Raw genomic sequence first — 20,900 nt, forward strand, 5'->3', positions numbered from 1 at the left:
TTTTCTTTAATATTTTTAAGGTGTTCGAAATGTAATATGTCCGTGAATATACGATAGGGGGTTTTTGGGGCTGAGGAGTGAATCCTCGCAGCTTCTTTCCTCGTGCGAGGGGTGCCGTGCTAGCCCCTCCAAAACAATTTTGTCTATTATTTCTTGCGCTCTCCACTTACACGCAGTGTGCTCACTTGTATGAAAGAACGTCTTCCCGCCACTTTTCAAAAAAAAAAAACACACAACGTAGGTTCCCATCTTGTTAGACGATCACAGCCAAGGCCAAACTTTGAATTTTTCGCGGGCCTTTCAAACCTCTTCGAGGTCAATTTAAAGGCGGGAAGTTTGGGCGATCACAAAGTTTAACCTTATGTTTTATTTTGATATTTTCCATTTATATCTTTACTCATTTATTCTTTTATTAAGCTTGTAGTTTTTATATTTCACTATATGTATATTAAAATGTTAGGAGCGTTTAATTATTTCCTCTTCCCCCACATGTAGGTTAGCTCTTACATTTCCAAGGAAATGGGCCTACACCCAAATAAATAATTTTGTTCGTGTTCAAATGCTCGGCGCGGTCAAAAAATTATCTTAAATTAAAGCATGATACAAGTAAATTTACTTTTATCATGAACTACATAAACAATATCAGTTGAAAATTGATAGAACGAAAAGTTATCCAAAAATATTGTGCAATGAAATAGATTTTTTCTAACTAAACTATCAAGTTAACGAATTAAATTTCACAAAGAATATGACCAATCTTGACCGTCAATATGAAATGAAATCCATTCTACGTGACCAACAGAAGCAGGGTTGTTGGCGAAATTTCACGAGTCACATCAGTTTTGAGTTACTTTAAATTTATATTCTTTGTAGACAACGGGAATCATAAACAAACATATTGTATACTTAATTTACTATTCAATAAAAGCATATGAAAATATAAATTACAATGACAAAAAATCAGCCTTAAATAAATTAATTACTCAGTTTTGAACGCCCCCAACACTTTTTCATAATACTTATACCCATACCCATCAACTTGTCTGTTCTCAGAAATATATTTTCTAAACGGCATCTCCAGCCACAAATCACCTAATTCCTTCATACGGTTTGGAGCTGATAAGACTCCTTTCACCAGATCTGAATTAATAATGGAATCCAATTTCTCTATCACAGGTTGAACGTATTCTTCTTGTTTCTCAAGTTCACCTAAAGAAACTAAAACACAATTTATAAAATTTAAGGTTTAGCTCAGTGACAAAATAAATAATACATTTTTGATAATCCAAATCTAAACATTCAGTTGACGGATTTGTTAAGCGTAACTTATTTGACAAAACTTTCATCTGCAGGGCGTCAAATATAACGCTCTCAGTCGGGCTAAACGGAGTCTTTATTAATCTCGTAAGCAAATTTAAATTTTCAGAATCAAATGTGACATACGACGGAATGACCGTGTCGCTAATGATTTTGTGGTACACCTGCAACTGACTAAAATACAAATACATAAATAAACAAATAAATATGATTTCAGTGGTAGCCTCATACCTATATTTAAATTTTCTATTAAACTCCAGAGGAACTTCACGGAAAACTTCAACTTCGCGGGAGTTGACGCTTTGTGTCATCTTACCAGCCCAGTTAATTTCATGAAAATATGGAGATAATTTTTTCACACAGTGAGACGTTTCAGTCTGATTATTTTGAATATCTTTCAAAACTTTATAAATGATTGGAATAAAAGTTTGAATATCACGTACTTTCTCAATCTAAAACAATATTTGCATAATTAAAAAATACACACTTGCAAATACACATACAATATCTTCTTGTAATTGTTTAATTCTGAGATTCATTGCTTGTATATCAATATCGCTTTCAAACGTTTTGGCAGAATCAATTTCTTTACGTAAAAAATTATTACCTCCGTTTAAATAAACTTCTTCGATCTGCGACTCAAGTATTGTTCTCATTTCATCACTATTTCGCCTCCTGCTCCCCATCTGAAACTACAATACTGGAAAAGTGTGTGACCCTTTGATGAAACTTACACAAATTTCCTCTTTCTTCCGTTTTACAGCTTCCTGTTTTGTTTTCAAGAGGATTCGACATTTATCTTTCTCCAGCTCATTTTTCAGGTGAATGAAGTACATTTCACTCAGATCAGACTGACGGATGCTTCTCTTTGAGCTGAAAGAACTAACCAATCCAATTACAACTATAACCAAATTGAAGAATTTAAATTCCTACCCAACAAGTTTGTTACAATCGATTATAGAAATGCTCAGATCTTTCAGTAACTGCTCATAAATATTTTCCCACTGCGTCATGATTAGGTAACGATTGTTTTCATGCAACAAATCTTTCAAAATCTGCTCTATATTCTTATCATTACGAAGTTTATCAAGTATTTCATCCTTTACATCTTTTGTCGGTGGTTCTAGCAGCGAGTCTGTTAATGGTTGAAGAAATACATCACCCACGTTACTCCGACTCAACAAAAAATTGTCCAAATCATCACTTATGTCTAAGCATTCATTGGACAAGATACCCAAAGACTCCCTTTTCAGTGTTTTTTCAGTCTCATCATTGGTGATACTTTTTTCACTTCCAGTATCTGAGAATTTCAAACATCTACTTATAGCTGTGCTGTGTTGTGTAAAATTGATGTTTTCTTTATTTTTGTAATTCATTTTTTTACATGTGGTGGGCGCGATGTCACTTAAAATCGTTGACTGATTTAAAAATCGAGAAAATGCGTTACAGTTTGAATATGTTGGCTTTTTGACAGTTCTTATTAGGGATGTTGATACAGATTTAGTTTTGTTGGACTGTGGGACTGAAACACCATCAGATAGTTTTTGGAGTTTTTCAGCACACTTCTGCAAGGTTTTCTACAAAACAAGAGATGTAAAATTCACATGTATGAACCAGCCGCCATTAAATGGCAAGCAGTAATACAGTTCCATAAATGAAGTAGATTAAAATTGGTCATGAGCGGTTTGAGTTTTAATTAAAACAATTTGGAGAACATTCCTTTGTCTAAATAAGCAACTTACTGTAATTTCATCAGGGTTTGCACTTGCTTCCATTTCTACAGGTGTAAGATTTCTAGCCATAGTGAGGACTTCTTGACCATGTTCAATGTCTTTCTCTATAACTTTTGACTTTTTGTCCAACAAAAATTTTCTCTCTTGATTTTCTCTAATTTTTGCTTTTATATTCTCAATCTTCATATCTAAATTACATGAGTTAACATAAACATCAAATTAACACCACTCCACCACTTACAAGTCACTTTATTCTTTCTTAAAATATCATCTACAGTATCTCTTTTCTCTGCAATATGTCGTTCTAAATTCTTAATATGTTTTTCAAGCCTTTGCCTTTCCATATAAATTTGAATTTCCTTTATTGGGTAACTAAACTGATCCTAGGAAAACTTTCGTAGACAAAAACATTTAAAACTTTACCAACTTACCTGTTCTTCAAGTGGTTTTTTAGACAATCTATTCACGATAACAGTCTTTTTTATATGATCCACTTCTTGTCGATGTCTGACATTCGAAATAAGTTGTTCCCAAATAAACGCAGTTGACGGATTACAAATTCTAAAAAGCAAAATTTACCTACACATTTGAAAAATTAAGTCACAAACAAACTTTGGTAAGCTTGCTGGTATTCCACCATTGTATCCCATTTTTCTTAACCATTCTTCTACTCTAACTTCAACTGACATACTGGCATTAATATGTGGATTGCTACTTATATCAAGGTGGATTGTTTTCCCAATAAAATCAAGGCAAAACTTATCACAAATATAAAAATAGAAGAACTTATGACTGGAACACCGGTAACGACAACTACTATTTGAAATTGTTATTTTAATGACATTCGTCTAATTTTTGACATCAGCGCATGCGCAGGTGTGATCGTCAATGTAAAACAGAAGCACCAAAACAGTCGTGGCGTTTCGAAATATTACAAATTAAATTAAATTTATAAAAACTTTTAAATAACACAAACATACTTCTGATGTTACAATGTAGTAACGGAGTTAGCTAAAACCTCAAATTTTTCCTTCTACAAAATTACGTTGTCATTCTTCGTACTAGCACAGGTACTAGTACAAACCTCTGGAACACAACAATAAACATAACCTCACTTCCTCCGTACAAGAAACGTAATTTCGTTTTTCGATTCATTTGTGTTCCGATTAATAAAATAAATATTCATCAGAATGGAAGAGCAAGAAGAACACAATGAACCAATGGAAGTCAACTCGGATTCAGACAGCTCCAGTTCTGACGATGAAGCCGAGCAGGTAATTGCCTCGCTAGGAAAATTCCCTCTTCTATAAATATGTTTTTAGGCACTTATTAGCAAAGCTGAAGATTTAGAGCGACAAATATCTGATAATAAATATTTGTACAACGCACACGAGGAACTGGTTAATTTGTATCGACAACTTGGAGATTTAGCTTCGATGCGGTTGGCTTATGAGAGATTCCATGAATATTTTCCGCTCACACCCGAGATTTGGCTTGCGTGGATTAATGATGAAAAAAGGTTGGCGAATTCTGAGAGTGAAGTCAAATATGTTTTTTCATTATTTGAAAAGGCCATGGAGGATTATGTCTGTAAGTGTTTAAGAAAAGTAAAAGAGAAAATTCAATTAATATTAACGTTGAGAAAGGCTAGCAACTGAAGTATTTTTTGCAAATGTCTACAAAAATATTTGAAAAATACCGCCAATTGCTTCAGGAATTTCAGACCTTTTTATTATTGTAGTCTATTTAAATTCTGTTTGCAAATAAAAGGAATTAGGGTTGGCTAGGAGACCAGTTGGATAGGTGGTACTACTGATACGTCATTCTGTCAGCTGTCAATATCAAAAATTAGAATTTGCGGTAAAGATCCATTTATTAAATGATTAGTTAAAGGTTATATTGAGATGTTAAAGCTACATAATGCGCGTTGAGTGACTTGAAGTCGGTAAATGGTGCTACGCTCTTAACAGTCATCTGGGGAGCCTTGGAAAAATAGTAAAAAAAATCCTTTTCACATTTTGGTGGGCTTATATTGGTTTTAAAATTAGTTCTTTGGCTACGTTTAACCACTAAACAATATTTTAGCAGTTACTAGCCCCGCCCACCCGCCCTCTCTTTTCTTAGCGGGTATCTCATTTGGCAAAATCAGTTTTATCTTAGCAGGTAGTAGCCCCGCCCACCCGCCCTCTCTTTTCTTAGAGGGTATAGCCCCTAGAAATACATAGTACCTACCGTCATCCATTGTTGTACGAGTGAAGCAAATGCAGTTGGTAACGCAAAAAATTCCCCTGGTTTGGAACCAAATTGTGTCAGCAGAAAGTTGACAGTGGGTAAACCGTTGTTGTCACGTGGCCTTGGCGTGGTCTTTTTGTTTAAAGTCAATTAATTGTCAATTAATATAACTAAAAATTATATTAAATAAGATTTTATTGATTAAATTTTATATATTATTCAAATTAAAACTCCATATTTTGTATGTAAACTACAAACTTTAAATCCAACATAAAACCATTGTAAATTTCGCGGTCTGTCAAATGGTGTTTATAATTTTTGTTTTTGTTAAGTTTCCGCCAGGTTTGCTCCACGGTGACGATACTATGTGTTTTCTAGGGGCTATATTAGAGGGTATCTCATTTACCAAGATCAGTGTTTTCTTAGCAAGTAGCGATGACTAACTTTTACAAAAAGTGATCCAAATTTGGAAACATTACGAGCTTAGTTATATGCACAAGGCAGGAATTTTAAACATATTCTCTAGTGTTTAGTTGGTTATGCTTTAATGGATTTTTCTTTTGTTGGTTTTGTTTTTGTTTATAATTTATAAATGTCTTATTAAATGTTTTTTTTTGTTTATTTATTAATGAAAAATAATAGCTTGTTTTATTAATAAATAATAATGCACAACGATTAATGACTACTGGTTGTTATGGTTGTTGTCCTAAAAAAAGTAAAAGGATTTCGGTCACCATCGTTAGTAAGAAATCAGAAAGTAAGCCGGAGGTATTGTCTTTGCCATTTCTATTGAAACACCACCTGTTGATTTTGCTTAAAATTTAGCAATTGGTAACAGCTTTCGGTTGATTGACAACGGCTTTTAGTTAGAAAATTGTCTGAATATGAACGTTGCCAAATTTACGATTAACAAGTGGTATTGCAATAGAAATGGCAAAGTCTATATTCACGTATTAGGTGGGTACAATGTTGTCAATTTTACTTTCATAAAATTACGTTTTTTTTTCGTAATGTACATCATTTGGAGTTTTTTTATTATTTTTTGGGGACTCCCGAAATCCCGTATATAACGTACTGACGAGTTAATCCGCCATTTTCCAGACACCTGGTATATTGGTTTCACGGAAATTTATTTATTGGAAGTTTTAAAAAAATCAGTTGCTTTTGATTATTCATATTGTTATTTGTATTATAATTTTGTCCAACAGCTGTCACTTTGTGGATAGAATATGCCCAATACTCCATAGGTGCTAGCAACTTGGACACCACGCGACAAATCCTAGAAAAAGGTCTAACAGCAGCCGGGTTACACACTGCCGAAGGTAGTCTCCTATGGGACACCCTCAAAGAACTAGAGTTGGCTCATCTATCCATAGCACAAGAAGATACAGACGAATGGAAAGAACAACTTTCGCGTGTGGTAGAGGTCTTCCGACGCCAACTCTCCGTTCCGCTTGTAAACATGGAAAAAACTTACGCAGAATGGAAAACTTTGGTGGAACAACTCCCCAAAGACCACACTATTAACACAGAAGCAGTAGAATGGGGATACAAGAAAGCTTTAAAAGCATTACAAAGCTACGCTCCGTTCGAGGAAAAACTTTTGCTAACTGAAGACGAAACAGAAGTGCTACAAGTGTACAAAGACTATATCAAAAGTTTGTCAGACCCTTCCACCATCCTATGTGTTTACGAACGAGCCGTGGCAAAGATGTGCCTGAACATCAATATCTGGTTGGACTATTGTTTGTATACTCTCAAACTAGGAGACACCGCTGCAAAAGTTAGCAGTAAAGCGTTACGAAATTGTCCTTGGAGCGAAGACTTATGGGTTATGAGGTTGAGAGTCCTCGAGCATCTAGAAAAAGAAGAGAAGGAAGTAATGGCGTGTTTCGAACAAGGTATATCTAATCTGGGAGTCAACCAAGGCACAGAATTATGGTTGGCGTACCTTGAATATGTATACCGCAACTCTACTGACAAAGAAAAGTTATATAAAACTTTTGACCAAGCCCTTAACCAGCTACGGTACCAAGATGAAGGTGTGGCTAAAATAACGAAATGGTATGCCAGAATTTTGGCAAAGAACGGCGACATGGCAGGAGCCAGACGCTTGTGGAAGAACATTCTGAAAAACCCACAGAATAAAAGTGCTGCGAACGTCTGGCTTGAATATGCTAACTTAGAAAGACAATACGGGGAACCAACCCAGTTGAGGAATTTGTTTCAAAGAGCGTTGACGAGTTGCACAGATTGGCCACAATACGTGGCAGAAGAATGGTTAATGTTTGAAAGAGAATGTGGCAAGTTGAGTGATGTAATGAAGTGCATCGAGAAACGTAACGAACTTGTCAAAGTCGAACCCCCACAAGTGCAAACTACAAGCGAAGAAGCGTCTCAAAAAGGTACAAAACGAAAGAGCAACGAAGAAACAGCAACAGACTCCAAAAAGCAAAAAACCGAACAGACTTCGCCGAAAAAGAAAATTTTAAAAGATCCCACCAGAACTGTGTTCGTGAGTAACCTCCACACCAGTGTCAATGAAAAAAGACTCAAGAAGATGTTTCCGAATTCTGTCAACATTGAAGTCGTAATGGACCGCAAAGGTAAATCTAGATGCTACGGTTACGTTCAGTTCAACATGGAGGAAGAAGTGATGACTGCGCTAGCCAGAGACAGAGAACCCCTCGACGGGCGACCGATTTTTATCTCGAACTGTAAGCCAGACCGCACCGAACGGAAAGCGGGTTTTAAATATTCGGTCGAAACGGAAGATAACAAACTTTTTGTTAAAGGTTTACCGTTTGATAAAACGGAAGACGATATCAAAGAAATTTTCAAATCGTGGGGCGTTAAAGAGGTGAGGCTTGTTCGGCGGCGGAATGGACAGTCAAAGGGTTTGGCTTATGTGGAGTTTAATGACGAGAATAGTGCGAAAAAAGCTAAAAATAAAACAGATCAAATGAAAATTGGGGAAAACACGATCACGGTTGCTATCAGCGCACCACCTCCCAAGACACCAAACGTGCCAAAACCGACAGGTCCAGTTCGTCATGCGAGAAGCAAATTACAGATGCCTTTGATTCCTAGGGCTCTTCAGGTGAAAAGTAGCGACACAAGCAATGGAGAGGCTAAACCGGTTCAGAGTAAAAGTAATGAAGATTTCAGAAATATGTTACTTAATAAATAGGTATTGTGCCAGAAGAAATAAAGTTTTTAGTTGCTCGCCTTTTTTTTAAGATACCAAATAAAGATTGTCGATCACAGTCAGGCGACCACACACAACTGGGAAGAATCAGAATTATGGTTGTAAAATTTTACTTTAGCGGTTTGGGGGTTTTTTCAAAAATTTTTCTTTGAAACCCCTTACAAACTCTGTGATTATTATAATGACACTAAATTTTTGTGCAGACGACTAGTTTTGGAGATATTGAAGTTTACGTAACGTACTCTTATAACTACGAAGGTCCGAAAGGTGTTTTTTTTTTTCATGAAGTCCTTAAACCGCCCATATAGGAATAAGTTCCATAATTGTTGCTCCGTGGATCATCTGGTTTTTGAAATTACTGCGACAACTGATAGTTTGTTGTACAAAAACCGAACATATGATTTGTGAGATTAGGATGGATAGCTAAAATTTAAAAAAATTAGAGTAAAAAATTACGGCTTGTCAAATCCAGCTCTTTCGAAAAATTAAAAGATTTCATTTTGCGAATTTTATTCTTTTTTATGGCAACCATTATAAGCTAAAAAAAGCTCAAATTATGTTTGAGTAAAGGTAAAGAAACGTACTAACCGTTTGTTACAAGTGAGTTTTTCTATTTCAAAATGTTGTATGGATGTCAATCTCCATTTTTGCAAGGATGTATATATCAGTTTGGATAGAGGCATTGTAATACTAATAATAAAAGTATTGTATTATTATTATTCTTGAGTGATTTATAATCAATAAAACAACGAAACAATTTAATCACATCTGCCATATGTAATAACAGAGGTGCAACTGAAGACTGAACTGAAAATCATTTATTGTACTCGTAATTTAAGATAAATAGCGATAACACATCAACCTATAGACGTGAGAGTGAAACAAAAACTAAACTAAAACATGTTTTCCACGAATTGCAATAACCGTATCATAATGCTGACGGTCCAGACTTTTTTATTACTCTGACTTCCGCTTATTGAATAAAACAGTACACGCTATTTTGATTTTCAATGTTGTAATTCACATTTGGTTAATTATAACTTGTCTAGATCTAGGGGAGGCTCAGCATCCCCCTAGCTACGGCCTTGTCTATTGCCCGATGGACTTCATTACTGTACGTCCTTAGCTTATTCTCGATGAGAAAAACAACTTGAAAATGTTTATGTTTATATGTACATCGGAAAAATGCCACGTAGAAATTAGTTTGATTTGAATGAGTTCGTCCCCTCAAAAGAGAGTATCAAAACTATTAAGGGTCCGTCGGACCGAGCCCGTATTTATGTTTTCTTAATTAGGCAATCCACAATGCAAACACTATGGAGAGAGTTGGACAGCCGTCAATCACTAGGCAGGTAAGCTGATCGACCGTTTGGGACCTTCATAAAAGTTTATTTAGGAGAAAAGATTAAAGAGATAAAAGTCTTATACTAGTCCAAAAGATATAAGGTTATATGACCATCATAAAAGTAGTTGACCGCAAATAAATACCCCCTTTCTGTGGTTCGCACTAAGCTTACCGGTTGGCAATAAATCGTCTTCTAAACATTTCTTGCTCACATTTAACATTTAACAGGGCCGGCTTTCAAAGCGAGTGGTTATTTCGGAACCCTTAGCGACTGCAGGTAGTAAAGAAATAGTCAAAGAGGAGAAATATTTCTCCTCTTTGAAATAGTGGAGTGGTGGATTTTCATATTTAGTGAAAGCCGCCCCTGAACGAAACCACAACAGCCGGTCGAGCTGCAGTGGAATCGTTATTTACGACCCTAAAACCTTTTCTATTGTAAACAACTTAACTTCGACAGAATGGGATGATTTTATGATGACCATATAACCTTCTAGCTTTTGGTCCACTATACAACTAGAGACAAGATTTAAAAAAAAATGCGGCAAATCCCGTCTCTTCTCATAGTACGTACCATGTTTCTCAGAAAAAGGCGGGAAGAGCAAGTATTAATTATTATTAATGACTACACTGGGTCGCTAGAATGAATGGAAACGGTTAAATATCTTGAGAACCAATTGTACAAATCAACTGAAATTAGGTATAGGGCACGGTTGTAGAATAGATAGGTTGATACACTAGCATATAGTCAGGATCATGAAGCAATGCGTACACGTCACGGACTCTGTATGACGTCATGCGTCTACCACGTTTATCATACAAATGAATCGGTTTGAAAACTGTCAACAAACATGTCAGCTTGTTATTGTTTTGGTTTGTTCTATTTATGATTATAGCATGAGAAGACCGTTAGTGTGAAGCAACAGTTAAGAAATAAGCTACACTTGCAGTGTTTCAGCACACAAGGGCATGCTGCAGGCTGCACAGATGCTATGAATTACAAACTCAGGCACAGGAAAGATCATGACTGTAACCCCTTTCACGTGTTCCTAGTCACTGAAGGCTGCCACTCACGTTCCAACGCCGCGGTACAATTGTGTAGGATATGACGAAATTGAAGTGTTTTTGAACGTCTGTGTATGCGACAAGCAAATCGGTTGGATGTGGACGGTTGGTGAAGAAGTCTGTCTACAGCAGTACAATCGTGTTGTATTGGATGGAAATTTGATCGTGTGGACAGTGTACGTTATACAAACCGTGAAAGCAGGTATAAAAGTCCATTTTCTTCGGACATGTTGCCACCACGATCGCAAATTTTTAACTGCAAGGTTGTAACGTGTGTGTACTGCTGCTTATCAGCAGAATTGTACAGCAGTTGTATCTAATACAATTGTACCCCGGCGTTGGAACGTGAATGACTGGCTTTAAGAACATTCATTTTTGCATTGACTGCTGGTAAAAATTGACAATTGGGTGTTAAACACATACTTGCAGGGTGGTACAAGGCTTCATACTGTACTTAAAGCTACCAACGAGAATGTCAACATATGTCTCAAACAGACAGCATTGAACTGTTGTGACAGGCTTCAAGTTAGAGAAATATTCTTATCGTCTTCAATGCCACAATGGCCACGTCACATCTACAGAATAAGTTACTTTATTGACATGGAATAGATACAAAAGTAAACTATAAATAATAATAACTATTGATGTTTCACAACGTCTTCATCTGACCAGTGATCTGTATATTTGGCCAGTGAAGTGATAGTGTGATTATAAAAGACATCAGCAAAACATGCCGCTAGTACAATCAATTAGGATGGTAACAACCAATCTATTGCAGTGTATCGACGACTGGACTAAAGCCTTCGAAAGTCGTATCCCTGTTGACGTCATCTACTTAGACTTTTCGAAGGCATTCGACAGAATTCCCAAAAGAAGACTGCTTCTCAAACTCAGATCATACGGAGTAACCGGAACACTTTTAAGCTGGATCGAGGCTTATCTGTCAACAAGATCATTCAAAGTACGTGTGGGACAGACTTTTTCTATTTTAAGACCTGTCACAAGTGGGGTTCCCCAGGGTAGTGTCCTAGGACCGCTTCTTTTCATCATATACATTGCCGACCTTCCCAAACTCATCTCTTCCAAATCTCCCTTTTTCGCTGACGATTCAAAAATCTACGATCATTCAAGTAATCATGACAACATACAGGAAGATCTAAATATAATCTATCAATGGTGCGAAACCTGGCTACTACCTCTCAATACCGACAAATGTACAGTCTTGTATTTCGGTCCCGATAATCCCATGAACAGCTACTGGTTAGGTAATCATCGCCTAAAAGAAGAAACGTCACACTGTGACCTAGGTGTAACTGTTACAAACAAGTTAGAATGGTCTACTCATATTGCCAACATTTGTAACAAAGCCAACCGTCAACTGTATTTGATAAGCCGAACATTTGTCTCATTGAATATTGCACTAACGAAGAAGCTCTATATAACTTATGTTCGACCAATTTTAGAGTACTGCGGTTCAGTATGGAGCTGCGACTTAATTAGGGACACCAACCAATTGGAAGCTGTCCAGCGGCGCGCAACCCGCTTACCATTTGGTAGGACAAGACCATCCTATGAAGAACGGCTTGAAATGTATGGATTGGATACAATAGCCAACAGAAGATCCTGTGGCGACCAAATTTTCACTTTTAAAGTACTGCATAATATCATAGGATCGAACTTAGCGTACATGTATCGTTTGAATATCAATGATAGACTCAGAAGACATCAGTTCAATTTGATCAAAGAAAGAACTTCTTCCAGGTCTCGCTCAAATTTTCTTGTAAACCGTGTGGTGAACCAATGGAACAGCCTTCCTGATACAATTGTTAATTCTCCCAGTGTTAACTGCTTCAAGAACAGATTCGACGCTTTCAATTTATAAGTTCTAGTAGGTATATCCAATTATTATTTGTATTATTTAGGAGTGCAGCTTTTTTTTTTCATTCGTTATTGAAATTGTCTCTTATTTCTATCTGGATGCATAGGTTTTACCTCCATCCTTATTTTTGTACTAATAATAATAATAATGGAAAATAACCTACATGTTACAGTGGCTGAATGCCCTCTGCAGTATTAGAATCTTCACTGTCATAATCACTAAAACTATAATCTGAATCTTCGTTAATGTCGATTATAAACGGCGCAACCTCTTCACGGTCAAATAATAATTCCCGTTCCCACCACTCCCGTATTATTTTATTCATATGGTCAACAGTATTTTTCCACATTGTGGGCGTGACATGTGCTAACGCTTCTTTCCACATTTCCACTGAATTTTGTTTGACCATAACCATCACGCCCAATGTGTTTGGAATAATAATTTGTAGTAATTTCCCAAATATTTTCTATAGGGTTAAACACACAATGATATGGCGGCAAACGCAATACTCTATGGCCATTCTGTTGGCCCAATTCACGGCAACATACGTTTTTGGATGTTTATTTCTGAAAAACATGATATTTTAAATGAAACGATAGAGAATAGTATATGCATTACTGTGCAACCAAATGATGAAGTTCCGTTTTTAACAGCTGTGGATCTGAACTTATGTCATGTTGTTAAAGCCGTTCACGAATTTCTGCTTTTTTCCATGAACCATTGGGACATTTGTTTGCAAGGGTACTGTGGTAGCTTGCATTGTCTATAATAATCAGTGATGGTTCTTCAAGATTCATGAGTAACTGAAACTACTTGAGAAAATTCTGTTGATTCATTTCGCCATGATAGTCTGGATTTTTGGTATTAGAAGAAAATACCAGGGCTGCTTCATCAATAAATCCATTGCTTGTACCTACATGGAATACAATATATCTAAAATATAGTGAGAAGAATAAATAACCAACGTGAAACTGACACATTACTAACTTTTCCCTTCTATTTTGAACGTCCTGATACTTTTGACACTATCGTCTTGCTATGGACCTAACTACTGAACCATTTTCAAATATCCATGTTTCATCAAGATCACATGGCAAAGGATTTGGGTTCTGCTGATTGTGCATGTATTCACGTAAGAAGTGTGTTTTTGCATGAATAACATGTAATTCCATAAGACGCTTCTGTACACTTGTTGGAGAATAACGAAACCCAATAGAGAATGTAAAATTCTTCCTAACGAGCTCAGAGAACCCTCAAATATATGTTTCTTCTTCAAGCAGTCAAGTAATGACGATCGTGTAACATGTATTTCTGTAAAATAATCGTTAATATCTATAAGGCGTGCGCATCGAATTCATACTTTTTTCGACCATTCCATATAAGTATTCTCGAATAGCACACTGCTCCGAAGTGCTAATATCACACACTTGCTTTGTTCGGGGGTCTCTATTTCTTGGGAGAATGTACACCTTCTCCGGTTTTTATTTGTTGTACCACGGAGTTCACTGTTCGCACACACACACCCAGAGTAGCAGCAACCCTCTGTACAATGTGACTGCATTAGTAATTGTAATAAAATACACCTACTTACGTCTTGAACAGCTGTTAGTGGTAAAAGAGGTCCCCCGCTATCGCGTTCTTTAGCAAAATAGTCCACTAAATTAGCGACCATTTGCTTTGCATCTTTGTGCAAGGGCTTCGGCATGGTGGAATGTTTACGTTCAAGCAAGCGACACGTACCACGGTATACGACAGTTAACTTGGAGTTCTAAAAAGAACTGTTATAGTTCTGAAAAGAACTGATACGATTACACGAGCAGAAAAGTAGAAAAACGCTAAAAATCAAACAATAACACAACATAACCAAAGTTGACACCAATGACACTTGTGAAATCGATAAAACTTTAGCATATGTTTCGCTATCAGTCGTACCAATATAATTTCCCCCAAATTGATCGATTTTGATCCGTATTGCCACGTATTGCGGCGCGTATTTTTGATTTAGTGTTGGTAACGGATCTACGTCATCCATGACGTGTACGCATTGCTTCGTGATCCTGAGTATACATTTGCATATCCCTGGCCAGCGACGCCAATTGCCGATCGCGTCGCCTGGTTTTTGACGTTTTAGGGACACAGAACTCTATAGGCATCTGTCTATAACCGATGTAATTAATAAAAGAAATCGTATTTATCGACTCCGATCAAATGTCATTTACAAATTTTGTATTGTTCATAAAGCAATGTAAACGAAAATCCCCAAAATAACTAGAACGATTTCCGCTCGACAAGGTAGAGGCGCTAGCTGTATGTGTCCTTTCCATGGATATAGGGATCGAAAAGAAGCGTCGCCATCCCAAGCCATTAGTGTACAAACCTATCTATTCTAAACTCAAATCCATAAGGTTGTAACCACTCCCTAGTGTAAATTTTAAAAAATTATTCAGTGTAAATCTGTTTTTTAGTAACCTAGTGACATGCCTGGTGACCTGTCAATATAATGTCAGTTCATTCATGTATTCGCGATCGATCGTGATTACGTTCGATTTCATTGCAATTCTTGCACTCCTGCACAAGTTATTTCATAATTATCATTGTAACTTGTCACAATATTGTAAAAATTGATAAACAATTTTCAATAAAAACACGATAACCTGAGTCTTCATGGTAATTATGATACAAGAGCAACGATAAATGGAAACGTGTTTTATCTTTCATCTGCAGAAAGAAGAATGCCACCTGCTGTAATTTAGACTTGCAGTTGATACGTTTACGAATTACGATAAAACGAACCCAAAAATATTGTGGTCACGAATAAAATCAGATATTGGGCTGGTAAAAAAACAAGGTGAATTGATTTATTTATTGTTGCTGCTTCATAAAAATCGCTTTACAGATGGGGAATAACTGAATACCTAATTCAGAATTTGTTTAAATTATTGTACATGAGTGTACGTGATATATGTGTGGCTAACCGTGATATGATTTGACTCGAAGGACCAGCTCTCTCAATTGAAATGATCAATCTCGCAAGCAACACCAAAATTGTTTATAATGGGTAGATAACTGTTCACCTTAATTAGTCGCAACAGATGACCAATTTTTCATCAAAAAAATGAGACACCAAGAAGTCTTTAATGTTATGTTTAATAACTCTAATTTGGTACTACTAATTATTTACAAAGTGTACAAGAAATTTGGTTGAAGGTGATAGGCCTGGCTACGCTCCTCCGTCCTGAGGATTTTAGTGGTAATAATGAACAAAATGTAACTTCACAAAATTCAGAAGCTAAAATAATAGGTATGTTGAAAATTATTTGACGGCTTATTTAAACTTGCTGTTACAGGAGTGGTTAGAAACATTGGGAACACATAGACCAAATAACCAAAAAGCAATTATTTTTCTGTTGTTAACTTTCTTAAATCTGAATCCCATGGATTTTAATACTCGACGTAAAGTATTTAAACTTGCTGTATATTGCAGATGTTCTTTCGCAAAAATAAACAATTCCCAAATAGTAAAAAACTCATTTTTTTTTGTTTTTGTCAAATATACGGTAGGTTAGATCTTCTTTAAATTCCAAATTTGAATACCACTGCGATTTTTGTTTTGGTTTCCACTTTGCTTCTTGTAAAGGTTCTCCAGGTTGGTGTTGGGTTATAATTTTGACATCAGGAACACTATGGAAAGTTTATGCAGTGTTTGAATTTAATGAGGGACATTTAGTTGTATTGTGTAGGATATAAAGAGTGTGTATAAAACTTGAAAAGACAATGTTATACTAAAAAGCGAGATATAAACTTTCAACTTGAGGTAGTTAAAACTAAAAGTCTTTCGACAGACCACCATGTTGTAATAGCATGAAAAAAGGTCCGAATGTCGATACGTTACTCTCATAGTATAGTACTCTCTGTCCATGGTATAAGAATAACTACATACTGAAAAGATTTTTGCAAGCTTGAATTCAAGTTCTCGGGAGGATGCTTGGGGATAAGCAAGTTTCAATTCATTGTGACAGTTGGCAAGTGCCGTTTTCATCTGCTTATTTATCACAATATGCCGTGTTAGTACAATTTTTCAATGATATGGTTTAATAACAAACTGTGAGATATTTACATAAAACTCTCTCGCGCGTGATTGTCAAATTTTGACACATGCGTCGTTACCAATCTGTTCATGTAAAAAACACCATTGGCTGTAATGCCAACCTTACAATTTAACGAGTGGTTACAAGCTTATGGATTTAACTGTACAACCGTGGTATAGGGGTACACTACCATATAATTCATGCATTTCTGAATTCATTGATATAACACATTCATACTTACTCTCTGTTTGAAATGGCAAATGACTGATTCTACAAAAATGGGAATTTTCAAAAGACCACCAATGATTGTCCTTATGTAACATAAATATTGTCTTGAAGTTTGTTTACAACAAAAGATCATACATAAATTGACACCGGCAAATGATAAATAGTTGATAAAATATGCTATTAAGTTTATAGAAACATTTTTAAAACATAAAATTCTCAGTTCCCTGGTCTGTCCTCACCCTGTAAATTGACATGTGGTGTGTTATAAAATAAGTAGCATTGCTGCTAATTCAAGTATTGTGGCACATATTTAATTAATATTAGTGAAAATAATTGATATTAGCATATTTGAATTGATATTTATTATTTTTTTGTTTTTAACCAACGTGAAACAGGGTCCACCGGTTTTGTTTCTCAGTTCCCTGGTCGGCAATATTTAATTTTTATTACAATATCACGTTACTTTTGCGAAGATACCAATTAAACAGTTTGGACCAATTTGATGTCTATTTGGCGCGTGTTAGCAATTTGACGATAAACTTTCAATGTCCGTTATTAAATAGTGTTTTTCGTCAGTGAACGCGTGTGGTTTCAGTCAAATTATCAGTTTCCTGGTAAGTATTTATTTAACATTTGTCAATTTTTGAAACTTTATGTTTTTCATAAATCAATTAAACACTTGGTGCAAATGTTGTACTACATACGAAATTATTAAAAGCTTTTTTTACGTGATAAAGACAAAATTCTCAGTTCCCTGTTCTCAGTTTCCTGGGCCACAAAACGAGAGAGAACGGAAACAGCCAACTTATTATTCGAAACAAGAATCTAAACAAACAAGAGCAAATGGTTGCGCTATAGAAAATATGCCATTGACATCAAGTTCATCTACAACATTTGGAATTGTCACTTCAAGAACTGATTTTAAATTTAGAGAATGATTTGAAAAAATTTTGTTATCATCAGACCAATATTGTTCATCAGTACAGCGCATTAAAAGCACTAAAAGAATCGTTAACTGAACGAGATATGGTGATCCATATGGATTTTTCATAAAATTATTGCACCAAGTATCATGAGGAAGTCCAAGCTTTCCATTTCAGAGGATCAAGAACTCAGATTTCACTTCATTGCTTATAAAATCATAAATATTTGTTATTTTGAATGATCCTTTTAGCTTCAGCCTTGATACAACATCGATCAATTCATAAAATACTCCTCATCTCAAAATATTTAGATAACGTGTATATCCATATTTACTATGAAATAATTCCCATTTTTGTAGAATCAGTCTATACATTATTAAACAATATTTAATTTTATTATTTTTTTTTAAATTTCATTGAAAAGTGTTACTACCTATTTGAGCAAAACTTCGTCTTTTGTCACCGTAACCGATAAATCATTAATAATTCTGTGCGCTCAGTTTCACTTGGATAGACCATTTTTGCAAGAAACACCTTACATGTCATTAAAATTATTTTCAAAGGTAACTATGTCATGTTTCTTTTTTTTTATTTTGCCATTTCAATTAGAAAGAAAGTGCTACATCAATGAATTCAGAAAAAAAGCAAACATTTTTGACGAATAGAGCATTTCGGTAATCGTTGATGGAGAGTGGAGTAAGCGATCATATAAAAATAATTACAACGCTCTTTCTGGAGTAGCATGCGTTATAGGCGCTAGGACCAGGAAAATTTTATATGTGGGAGTAAAAAATAAATATAGTCTCACATGCACACGTAATAAAAATTTTAAAAAGGATAAACCTCATAAATGTTTCAAAAATTGGAACAAGGTCTCTACAGCAATGGAAAGTAGTATTATATTAGAGAGATTCCAAAAATCTATAGAAATGCATGGTTTAATTTATGTAAAAATTGTAGGTGATGGTGACAGTAGTGTTTATAAAAAAATTCGAGACAATAAACCATACAGTCCAAACATTTTTGTAGAAAAATTGAATGCCGAAATCACATCTTACGTAATTATTGCAATAAATTACGAGAACTATCAAAAACGTCTGGAGGAAATATTCATATGCGACAGTTTTTGCGTAATAATATTTTAAAATTTCATAGTGCAACTGCAGGTGCGATAAAATTTCGCAAAGGGGAAGCAACATCATAGCAGGAAAAAGTAAATAACTTGAAACAAGATATTTTGAATGGTCCGCTTCACATTTTTGGTGATCTGATCATTCTAAGTGTGAATCATATTTTTGTGATAAAGTGGGAGTAGTGAACAATATCCTTTTAACGATGACCCTACTAGTAGTACACTAAACAAATTTTGGAGATACATAAATCGCGTAGCAAATCTGTCCTCTAGTTTGTTGTATGATGTGGACAATAATGCCGCTGAAACATTTAATGCAGTCGTTAATAAAATGATTGGTGGCAAAAGAATCAATTTTTCATTAAAAGGTTCTTACGAAGGAAGATGTTATGTTGCTGCCATAGACTATAACTCTAAAAAAGTTGCTTATTAAAAGAGATTTTTGAAAAAAGTAGCGACAGCTGTATTGGAAGGTTTACAGAATTATTTTTACGTAGGAAAAAAAATTAAAATAAAACATCTAAGCAAAAATAAAAAAAGTCTCGACATCATGGTGCTAATTCCGACTACGGTTAGGATGATTGTTTCATCGAGGAAAAACCTGATATGAATGCAGATGATTTTGCCAATGCGGAATTTTTTTTTTGGATAAGCCTGTCTACATGTGACATAGATGTTGTGGTGACCGAATTTAAATCAAAGTTTTTGCGCTGAAATTAATTAACAGCGACGCGAAATCACACTTGAATAATTTGAATTTGAAAGAGAAACAAAAATCATCAAAAAAAAATCGTTAAACATAGGCAACCTGGTGCAGGGAAACGCTTGCTTGGTAATCGGATAATTTAGCGCTAGGGGTTTTTAATACTGCAGGAATTAAGAACGTTAACTTACTTAACAGTAAAGAATTATCAATGTTACCATTTATGAGACCATGGAGAAAGCAAATATCCGACATACAACGCCTATCCTCTAAAGAGTTTATATTGAGATAACTACAAATCCAAGTATAATCAGCAATCACCCTGATGATGACTACGATTAAGTTTAAATTCAATCAAACGAAGAAACCTCTTTTGAACTTTTTCTAGTAGATCACAGTCAACTCTATAATATGGATTCCATACTGGCGAACAATATTCAAGATGAAAACGCACAAATGAAGTGTACAACAATTTAATGGACCACTGAGATAAATCACAACAATGACGCCATATGAAGCCTAACATTCTAATTGATTTATTGTAAATATGATAATGTTGCTTGAATGTAAGGAATGAATTAAAAATAACGCCTAAATCCTTGATTTCTTTCACACGAGCTATGGCAGATCTTTCTAACTGATAATTAACAGTTACCAATGATTTAGAGTTGAAGAAAGAGATCACATAATACTTTTTGAGATTTAGAGGTAGTAAATTGCTCAAAGACCATGCATGTAATCTGTTAAGGTCAAGTTGCAATTCCATTGCGTCAGTCATAGACTGAACAGATTTAAATAGCTTCAAATCGTCAGCATATAATAAAAAAATCGAATGGTGAAAGCAAGATGTTATGTCATTAATAAATAACAAGAATAAAATAGGACCAGTGTGAACCCTGTGGGACCCCCGATGTTACAGAAAAGGGAGTAGATAAGTTATTCCCAATTCTCACCTGTTGTTGTCTGTGACTCAAGAATGACGCAGAAGAAATATTTCGTGGTTTTCAAAAAATTGGGTAAAACGGAACCAGTTAAACTGGTGGCAGAAAT

At 35.3% G+C, this 20,900-nt stretch overlaps 2 protein-coding genes and 2 long non-coding RNA genes across 9 annotated transcripts; 2 read left to right on the forward strand and 2 right to left on the reverse strand.

Moving 5' to 3' along the window:
• Positions 1-896: 896 nt before the first annotated feature.
• On the reverse strand, positions 897-3,884 carry LOC135134078 (uncharacterized). Its single transcript, XM_064062674.1, has 10 exons — positions 3,663-3,884; positions 3,482-3,611; positions 3,292-3,433; positions 3,060-3,238; positions 2,251-2,894; positions 2,052-2,199; positions 1,821-2,003; positions 1,549-1,769; positions 1,274-1,491; positions 897-1,218 (listed from the first exon to the last, which is right to left on the reverse strand). The coding sequence occupies exons 1-10, from the start codon at positions 3,737-3,739 to the stop codon at positions 980-982; spliced, it is 2,181 nt and encodes a 726-aa protein (XP_063918744.1). The 5' UTR covers positions 3,740-3,884; the 3' UTR covers positions 897-979.
• A 63-nt stretch (positions 3,885-3,947) lies between these two features.
• Positions 3,948-8,507, forward strand: LOC135134198 (squamous cell carcinoma antigen recognized by T-cells 3). Its single transcript, XM_064062825.1, has 3 exons — positions 3,948-4,324; positions 4,373-4,640; positions 6,491-8,507. Exons 1-3 carry the CDS (start codon positions 4,241-4,243, stop codon positions 8,470-8,472), a joined length of 2,334 nt encoding a protein of 777 aa, XP_063918895.1. The 5' UTR covers positions 3,948-4,240; the 3' UTR covers positions 8,473-8,507.
• Positions 8,508-11,473: 2,966 nt separating this feature from the next.
• On the reverse strand, positions 11,474-14,837 carry LOC135134315 (uncharacterized). Of its 5 annotated transcripts, none has more exons than XR_010281282.1 (6): positions 14,368-14,837; positions 14,137-14,318; positions 13,764-14,087; positions 13,395-13,709; positions 12,585-13,342; positions 11,474-12,173 (listed from the first exon to the last, which is right to left on the reverse strand). It is a non-coding gene; the product is annotated as an uncharacterized LOC135134315 (long non-coding RNA). The 5 variants fall into 5 exon arrangements; XR_010281280.1 differs by having other exon boundaries at positions 12,445-13,342; XR_010281281.1 differs by having other exon boundaries at positions 11,474-12,013; positions 12,094-13,342.
• A 41-nt stretch (positions 14,838-14,878) lies between these two features.
• On the forward strand, positions 14,879-16,367 carry LOC135134199 (uncharacterized). 2 transcript variants are annotated; one of them, XR_010281245.1, is made up of 4 exons: positions 14,879-15,443; positions 15,501-15,624; positions 15,673-16,077; positions 16,124-16,367. It is a non-coding gene; the product is annotated as an uncharacterized LOC135134199 (long non-coding RNA). The 2 variants fall into 2 exon arrangements; XR_010281244.1 differs by having other exon boundaries at positions 14,881-15,624.
• Positions 16,368-20,900: the final 4,533 nt, after the last annotated feature.

The sequence above is a fragment of the Zophobas morio genome, unplaced genomic scaffold (assembly GCF_036711695.1).
Source record: "Zophobas morio isolate AGI-343-1 ecotype UQ-CSIRO unplaced genomic scaffold, CSIRO_AGI_Zmor_V1 ptg000023l, whole genome shotgun sequence".
NCBI classification, from domain to species: domain Eukaryota; kingdom Metazoa; phylum Arthropoda; class Insecta; order Coleoptera; family Tenebrionidae; genus Zophobas; species Zophobas morio.

What these genes read in the sequence shown, in the direction of transcription:
- LOC135134198 (XM_064062825.1), top strand. Translation starts at nt 4,241, where the DNA reads ATGGAAGAGCAAGAAGAACACAATGAACCAATGGAAGTCAACTCGGAT. An exon ending in CTGACGATGAAGCCGAGCAG is followed by an intron (nt 4,325 to 4,372) that starts GTAATTGCCTCG and finishes ATATGTTTTTAG; the next exon opens with GCACTTATTAGCAAAGCTGA. An exon ending in GGCCATGGAGGATTATGTCT is followed by an intron (nt 4,641 to 6,490) that starts GTAAGTGTTTAA and finishes TTTGTCCAACAG; the next exon opens with CTGTCACTTTGTGGATAGAA.
- LOC135134078 (XM_064062674.1), bottom strand. Translation starts at nt 3,739, where the DNA reads ATGTCAGTTGAAGTTAGAGTAGAAGAATGGTTAAGAAAAATGGGATAC. An exon ending in ATACCAGCAAGCTTACCAAA is followed by an intron (nt 3,612 to 3,662) that starts GTTTGTTTGTGA and finishes TTTGCTTTTTAG; the next exon opens with AATTTGTAATCCGTCAACTG. An exon ending in CAAACCCTGATGAAATTACA is followed by an intron (nt 2,895 to 3,059) that starts GTAAGTTGCTTA and finishes CTTGTTTTGTAG; the next exon opens with AAAACCTTGCAGAAGTGTGC.